This window comes from Rosa chinensis, chromosome 3, assembly GCF_002994745.2.
Source record: "Rosa chinensis cultivar Old Blush chromosome 3, RchiOBHm-V2, whole genome shotgun sequence".
In the NCBI taxonomy this organism is placed as follows: Eukaryota; Viridiplantae; Streptophyta; class Magnoliopsida; order Rosales; family Rosaceae; genus Rosa; species Rosa chinensis.
The window spans coordinates 18620975-18629905 of NC_037090.1; the positions used below are offsets into that span (position 1 = coordinate 18620975).

General features: G+C 37.9%; 1 protein-coding gene and 1 long non-coding RNA gene across 2 annotated transcripts; both read left to right on the top strand.

Moving 5' to 3' along the window:
- The first annotated feature begins 4937 nt into the window (after window positions 1-4937).
- Window positions 4938-5762, top strand: LOC121052118. The gene is made up of 3 exons (XR_005808042.1): window positions 4938-5074; window positions 5173-5206; window positions 5509-5762. It is a non-coding gene; the product is annotated as an uncharacterized LOC121052118 (long non-coding RNA).
- An 879-nt stretch (window positions 5763-6641) lies between these two features.
- LOC112194230 (receptor-like protein EIX1) lies at window positions 6642-7739 on the top strand. Its single transcript, XM_024334474.2, has one exon. It carries the CDS (start codon window positions 6642-6644, stop codon window positions 7737-7739), a length of 1098 nt encoding a protein of 365 aa, XP_024190242.2.
- The last annotated feature ends 1192 nt before the right edge of the window (window positions 7740-8931 follow it).

Below are 8931 nucleotides of genomic sequence, written 5' to 3' on the forward strand. Positions count from 1 at the left end.
AAAAAACAATATAGATATAGATATAGAGAGAAAGAGAGGAAGAAAGAGGCGTAAAGAAACAAAAAGAAGAAGAGTAGCCAGCAACAAAATCATGATCACGCGACATGCTTCAGTAATCGATTTGATATCATCATCACAGCCTCGAGATCCAACTCAACCATTTCCAAGATTTGCAACAGAACCATGATCCAATCCCTTAACACAATAAAAGCAAAGGTTTAAGTCAGGAAAGTTTACTATATAACCTGATTCACAGTTGTATCCTGCACCTAACTAGCATAGTGCCACTCGGAAGAGATGATGGATATGAGATTAATTAGAACGAAACTAAAAAGATTTATCAAAAGACCCGCTTAATTCTCCAACTTCTAAATATACAAACAAAACAAACACATAAATTGCACCACTAGCTGAATTTCTTTAGTGGGAAATTGGACTTGTCTCAAAGCACGCCATGATTTGCAAACAGTGGCATGAGGCTAACGAGTGAGGTGAAATTGAATCCGATGATCTCCCTGTCAAGATCCTTAATTGATAGTATTCCAATGAAAACCCTATAGGCTCTGCCTTGATCTTAGATTCTCATTGTGTTTGCAGAAAATCAAAATAATTTTTTTATTTTAATTGTTGATTTTTATTTTAAATAAAAAATAATTTAATAGAAAGATATGCTGCAAATTATTAGGATTAAGATGATGATATGGCATATGCCACATCATTTGGTATATGTTTTTTCTATAATTTTTTGGTGTCTTAAGCATTTTCCTTTCAGAATTGCACACATCATGAGAAAATCTCTTTTAATTTAACTACAAACCAAAAAGATTCATCAACCTAAGATTTATCCTTGAACATTGAAACTTGTTCTCATCTTTGAGATTGAATTATGACCCCAGCAGCTCAAGTAATTGGCTGGGCTAATGTCCATATGGAAGGAAAACATGAAAAATGGTTGGGTTGAGATCCAAATTAAAGGGCTTGCCAGAAATAAAAGAAAAAAAAATATTAGTACTTCCAGAGAAAACCGCCATGACATGTTGGGAAGATTGTACGTTTCTTCCATATACAAAAGTATAATTACAAAACGAGAAGAAGGGTGAAGTTTTCTTTGACATAATTACGCTCTAGGCAAACTCGATTGATCAAGTAATTATGAACTCATTGCACCTTAAAATTTGCAAATCCCATGATGTAAGTACAGTTTGAATATGGCCATAATTCATGTTTTAATCAAAGAACAAAAGATATAGTCATCAAGAGTAGTGTGGGAGTGGATGTGCAGTTGATATGATAAGAGTGTGGGTCTGCAATTGATGTGAGAAGAGTTGAAGGATATATTTGAGTTGAAGTTTTCTTTGACGTCTTGCGCTCTGGGCACCAATTAGGTCCTAGTTATTAGTTCCTTATTGAGTTATGTATTTACTGGGTTTTGTAGTGTTGAATCTTTTGATGTCGTTGTTGGTCACTTTGCTGTTGAAATAAAATTTGGGTACTTCAACACGTTGCTGGCTTCTTGTTGTTCTTTCAGATCTCTTAGCCAAAATATATGGCATTAGTGTGGGTGAAGCAAAAGTAAAGGTTTAGAAATGGAGGTCTCCTCCTCTTTGCTGTAATTGTATCATTTCTTTTTCTCAATAGAGGGGTAAACCAGGAAATACATTTTTACAAAAATTAATAGAAGTCTAAATAACAAATTGGGAGGTCTGACTAGAACCACCAATTTTATTTCAATAAATTATAACTATAAATCGATAGCAATCACAACATTTATTAAGAGATTATAATGGCATCAATACGATAAAGTTAATATTTTTTTGAATCAAGCAACACAGTTCTCATTCAACTCAAGCCAGAATGGCACGAATACATACCTTCCCTTGCCACCTATAGGCAAGTCTAGGACGTGGCATGCTAGCATCACTCATTAGACAATCAGTGCTCACAAATGAGAGCAAGACTACAACTATGAAAAATTATAACATAATACATAGGCATAGTTCAATGAAAAACTAAAATCTCTCCTTGCCATCCAAGTTAGGGCTAGGAGGTTTGGTTGGGTCCAGCCTCCTGGATCCCAAATTCGAAACCCCATAGAACCAGATCTCAAAACTTTGAACTTCAAATAAGGATTTAACTTGTCCCCGCAAAATTTGGGCCTCCAAATTGATTTGGGCACCCAAAAGAATCTAGATACCCAAGGCTCCATTCAACATAATTGTGCCCCCAATTTGAGTTGGGCCTCAACAATGATCTTGGCTCCCAACTCAGACTGGGTACACCCACGCTTGCACCAATCTCCGCCGCCCATACGAGAGGCAGGTGCTTCTGCCTCCACCCTGGATCCTGAGCCTTTCCTCTCCACATTAGCAGAGGCCTTATCCAACTTCTCGAGTCACCAAAAACTCTGAGTTTGAGATGCCCCCGACGCGGTCGAGTCTGACCAAGCTCGTCTTCCACTGCAGGCTTGCTTTAGTGATGAATCACCGATTTCACCCACTTCCTCAGATTCCAGAATTTGACCAATGTAGGGTGAGACCGAGAGAAGCCTCCTACCGACCACCCACAAGGAGTAGATCAGAGACCCGACTCAAGAGAAGCATTGGATGAAGAATCTCCACACAGTCGATTGCCAGAGACTCTAATCGCTCCTAAGAGCAAGCCGCCACCGCCTCTTGGAGGAAAGCGCATGAAGCTTGCCCTTGGAGGTCCGCCACGGTTTGGATCAAAATCAATTCGGCAAGGATCAGAGACCCTAAAATTTTCAGAACCTTGGTTTTGTTGGGTGGTCACAGGGAAAAGCCAGCGTCGGAGGGATGAGATTGGATTGTGGGGGGGGGGGGGGGGGGGTGGAGCAGGTTTCTCCACTTAGAATGGAGACCGGTAGCGGTCGCCATGTTTGGAGAACCGAGCACAGGCGGCTAGGTTTTGGGAGCAACATTCTCTTTGGCCAAAATTATATGTTTGTATACAAACATCTTTCAAATCTACAATAAAGTTAATATGAGAGAATGTCATGTTAATTAATTTAACGACGAGAACAAGTTTGAGTTGCTTAGCTAAATTGACCAAAATAATCATCAGTAATTAGAACAGGATACCACAATAAAGAACTATTGGATGAGCTATCTTAGGATCTCCCGATCACATTAATGCAGACTAGTAATGAAACACGCGGCTTAAGTCAATAGGAAACTGGATCCTATTGATGATCAATTAGTTCCTGTTGAGGGAGAATTAGTAACATCCACTAAAGAGCAACCGACATAATCTGATCTAGGACTAGGACCTCCTTATGTGTGCATTTAGTAGAATATTTCCTAGCGCTTTTTTCATATCTCTAGAAACATATAGATTTTTGGATCTTCTATATCATATAGGTTTAATCGAGTCGGAGACTTAGCTTGATATTGCCAACCTCTTCAGCCCAAATGAGATGTTGTAGATGCTAGTTTAGCCTTATACTTAGAACCACCAGAAGCTAATTTAGCGGGGCCCCTAGCAACCTTAGAAGAACTTGCCAGATTGGTGGGGGTTGGGGATGTTCTTCAGATATTTCCTGGCATTCTTAGCTTTAGCCTTGTCAGAATTAACTGATTGCTTCACCTTCTCAACAAGCTTGCTAAGCTCAGACTCAATTTGAGCTTCAGAGTGAGTAGGAGCCTTAATAATTGCATCATCATTTGACAAGGCATTGAAATGAGACCCTGAGACACTAGCTTTGTTTTCAAATCTATTCATTACCTGTCTTTACTTCGTAACCTCCATGGCCCCTGCACAGCTACAATCTAGCCACCTACCGAAATTCATGATGACAACTTAAATCGAAAAAGTATTGACTTATTTAAGATACAAACACAGATTTGAAAACTTCAAACAAACGATAACTATAAACTAAAAAGAAGACACTAACTTTTATGTTTGCCACCAGATTGGAACAAGTTGCTCATAACAATATGTAGATTCAATCACTCATCACCGCGTCGATCTACACCGCATAGATCATAATCTACACTTATCGATCCATCGATCACCACAGGTTGATCGAACTACTTCATACAGATCATGAATTCCCTCTCTGACATCCCACTTTTCATTTGCAAATCACCTCCGACTTCTACCAAGTGGAGGTTCCACTTCCACTCCCCCCCCCCTCTCTCTCTCTCTCTGACGCAAAGTTTTTCTTTTATTCTTTGTTTCAGGGATCAGGATTCGAACCCTAGACCAGTTTGGTTATGGGGATCAATTAGGAACTTACGATATAGTAGATGAAAGGATCATGTCTCTCTCTCTGATGCCAAGTTTCGCTTTTATTCTTTGGTTCAGGGATCGGGATCCTAGACCAGTTTGGTTATGGGGATTAATTAGAAACTTACAATATACTAGATGAAAGGACCATGTATTTATATCGAAGGATAAAAAGTACTTGCGCAAATAAAATCATTCAATCTTCTCCATTGTTGGATTTAAGAACAACAAAGTTGTGTAACTAAAAGTATAGAATTAATCAAATAGGTGAACAACAACATTATTTTATTTTATTTTATTTTGTTTGGGAGAACATCTATTAAATTGATAAGTATAAAAAATACAGGCAGAAGAGAGCTAATAAAAAATGACTTACCCAAAACCGAAGGCGAAAGTGGTAGCAAAAGTGAATTTCTACTAATTAGGTCTGATGCATGTAACTATCGTTGAAAAGAACAAACTAATAACCAAGTAAAAAGAAGTGGAAAATATCTTACACTTCTTTACAAAAATAAATTATACATATACTAAAGGCCCTAGAGCTGGTACTGTTCATAGCACTGTTTGCCTGAAGGGACGGTTTTGCCCCTTTTTTTTTCCCATGATTTATGACCAGCCATCGCAGATCTGTCTTTTCCGCGATAGAATTTGGGCTTATGAGTTGGCCTTTTTGAAAGTACAATGTATATGCAGGAGCTCATGGTGAAGAAGAATTCATAGCAAGAGCATATGATTTGGCAGCACTCAAGTACTGGGGAACATCAACTTCTAAAAAATTTCCGGTGTCTAAATACTTAACATTAAAAGAATACTTGGCCTCTCTAAGAAGGTATCTATTCATCTTCAAATTAACAAGCATTGAGCAGTCTACCTTAATTGTTGTAAACATTTCAAGTCGATGACACTTTTATTTTTGTCTATTTACAGAAGAAGCAGTGACTTCTCAAATGGTGTATACAAGGTAAGCTTCATAATTAATCAATGATTTTGTTGGGTCTGTATGAACTATTCCCTAGCTCCAGTTAAACAATACAAGCTTTCTCTATTCCAGCAGAATCTAAGTATTTCCCTGTTCATTGAGTTTATATGTCTGTTTACTAATTATCTGATGGCTTTTTGTCAAACCAATTACATATTAAACTCATTTTTGTTTTTTTTTGGATTCCATTCAACTGATATGTTGATATCTATTAATTTTCATCGAGTTAAATTTCAATGAAACTAACTAATCCTTTTGTTGGGTCTGTATGTTCTGTTCCCTAGCTTGAGTTCAACAATGCAGGCTCTCTATATTCCTACTTAATCTTAGTGCTGCCCCGTTCCTACTATCTTTTAGTTTCTTTTTTGGGTGAACAAATGCAAGATCTAGCTCAGACCAAGCAACTTGGTCTGTGCTGATTTGGATTTGTAATTATGATATGGTTTGTCTATCAGCCTATTGTTTTCTTATTATTGGCTTCTTTGTACATCCTTCTTAATTCTATAATGAAACCTTAGCTTGCATTAGAAATGCACGCCATTTGTTACCACTTTGCTTCTTTTGTCAGTCATCTTTAGATGATATGCACATTTCAATACATATTTGGAAATTAACTAACCATAGAGCACATGTAGTACTCAAATATGACTATTTTGATATTGTCACGTGCCACATTATCCAGTTGTAATTCAGTCTCTGTCTTTGTTTTTACTTTGATGTGACTCTGAATAACCATACTTTACAGTCAAAATCACACCCATCCAATGATCATGATTTGTATTTGCGTGAAATTCTATACCTTGGATGTTGTTGGTGTAATTCTATAATAGATATGGACATCAAGCTACCTATTCAATTTGTGTGTTGTTCTAAATTATTGTGTTCGAGTTTCACATTTAGTTGGCCAAGTTTAGTACCAAATTTTTAGTATTCGTCATATTTTGAAATATGTAAATACACAACTCTGGTTAGAACACTAACTTTTGTATCTGTAAATAATGAAGGCTTTAGTTACATATTCAGCATGAAAGTAAGCTATCATTTTTCGAATAGCTACTTCACGCATAAAAATGAGGTAGAAAATAAACCCGTAGCATCGCGCGGGATTCATGTCTAGTATTCATTCAGAAAGGAGAGAAGCATAGAATGATTGTACAGAACTACAACATATTCGAACCACATGATATAAGTGGTGCTGGGTCATCTTCTGTCATATTGTGAGACTGAGACTAGAGAAAATCAATGAAGAAAAAAATCAATTTCCAAATTATGCCGATCAAGTCAGTCAATGAAGCAACTCCATTGCTGTTTCCACGATTATACATGTGTAGTTTCCAAAATCCTTTTGCTTCAACTATATATACTTCCACTTTGCAGTTTATTGCATATCATCTTCATAATCATGTTTTTCAGTATAATGAGTGGTGGGTCTATGCATTCTGGTTTGGTTGGGCTTGTGTGCCTGGCCATTGCCTCTGCTATTTGTTGTTCAAGTGTTGGAAGCTCCAACAACATCATGTGCTTGGAGAGTGAAAGGCATGCTCTTCTCCAGTTCAAACAAGGCCTTGTGGATGAGTCCAGTGCTCTTGCCTCTTGGAAAAGTGAGAAAGATTGCTGCAAGTGGAGAGGAATAGCGTGCAACAACCAAACAGGTCATGTCACCAGACTTGATTTCTCCTTTAGATATATCAATTATACAGAAGTTCCTTTAAGAGGTGAAATTAGTCCTTCACTACTTGAATTGCAATATCTAAATTACTTGGACCTCAGTTTTAATGATTTTGAAAGAATTGTGATTCCCAAGTTCATTGGCTCTTTGAGTCAATTGAAACAACTAAGACTCAGAGCAGCTAATTTCAGTGGATCTGTTCCTCCCCAACTTGGAAACCTCTTTGATTTGCACACTCTCGATCTTTCCTACAACTATGATGTTCGTTCAGAAAATCTTGAGTGGTTATCTCATCTTTCTTCCTTGAGATACCTGAACATGTCAGGGCTGAATTTGTCTGAGACTGTGAATTGGCCACAATCTTTAAGCAAGCTCACTTCAATTACAGAGCTTCAGTTATCTTCCTGTAATCTTCATGATGTCAATCTAAGATCACTTGCCTCTATTAATTCTTCCACCTCTCTTCAACTCCTTGACCTCTCTTATAACTCTCTTAATTCTTCAATATATTATTGGATAGCCAATGTCAGCAGCAACTTTGTCCATATTGATCTCTCTTCCAACAATCTTGAAGGTCCCATCCCAGATGTCTTCACAAGCATGCTTTCTCTAGTAACACTAGATCTCTCTTCCAATCAACTTGAAGGTGGGATACCAAAAGGCTTTCAAAACTTATGCAGCTTAGAGTCGTTGTCCTTATATCTCAACCAATTGTCTGAAAACATTGAGGACTCTATTGAAACCTTGTCTTGTGCTGAGAACTCACTTGACACCTTGGACTTGAGTTTTAACCAATTTTGGGGGTACTGGCCAGATTTGTCACGTTTTTCAAAGTTAAGATGTTAGGTCTTGAAAGCAATCAAGTAAATGGGTCTGTACCCGAGAGTGTCGGGCAACTCTCTAGCCTTGAAACATTATCTCTCTCCAGGAATTCTTTGAGTGGTGTCATAACAGAAGCCCACTTTTTGAACCTCACTCGTTTACAATCTCTGGCAGTTTCTAATAACCATTTCTCTATCAACCTGAGTTCTGATTGGAATCCACCATTTCAACTTACTGGTTGGTTAGATATGTCCTCTTGCAAGGTGGGCCCAGCTTTTCCCAAGTGGATTCTAACGCAGACAAATCTTACCGGTCTTTATCTCCGTAATGCTGGTCTATCAGGATCATTACCTAATAAGTTTTGGGATCTATTTTCTGGCTTGGGTCGCTTAGATCTCTCTATGAACCAAATCCATGGGAAACTGCCGAATCTGTCATCGACAAGCTTGAGTTATGTTAACTTGTCTTATAATCTATTTTCTGGCGCATTGCCATCATTTTCTCCTATGCTTGGCGAGTTGTATCTCTCGAATAACATGTTTTCTGAGCTGTTGTCTTCCTTCTGTGCAATGCAGTCTCCAGATTTAAGGTATGTTGACATTTCTAAGAACCTATTGTCTGGGGAGCTTCCTAATTGTTGGATGCAATTTCAAAATTTGTATCTATTCAATTTGGGAAAGAATAAATTATCTGGAAAAATACCAAGCCTGTTAGGCAATCTACAGTCAATTGGGATATTGCGTATACATGATAACAACTTTTCAAGAGAATTGCCTTCTTTAGAGAACTGTACCGGATTATTGATGGTTGACCTTGGCAACAATAACTTGTCGAGAAAGATACCAACATGGATTGGCCAAAGCCTACCAAACTTGGTGATTCTATGCTTACGGTCAAATGAGTTTAATGGAATCATACCCTTCTCCCTGTGCAGTCTAGCTGCCATTCATGTTTTGGACCTCTCTCACAACAATATTTCAGGAAGCTTGCCGCATTGCTTGAATAACATAACCGCTTTGGCTCATGATTCTATTGATGCTCCTTCCAATTTAGAACTTGAACTCGTGTGGAAAGGAATAGAAATTGAGTTTGGGAAAAATCTTGTTGGTATGAGAAGCATTGACATGTCAAACAACTGTTTGGTGGGGGAAATTCCGCAAAGTATAGCTATAATGACAGAGTTGATTTCTCTGAACCTGTCTAGAAACAAATTGAC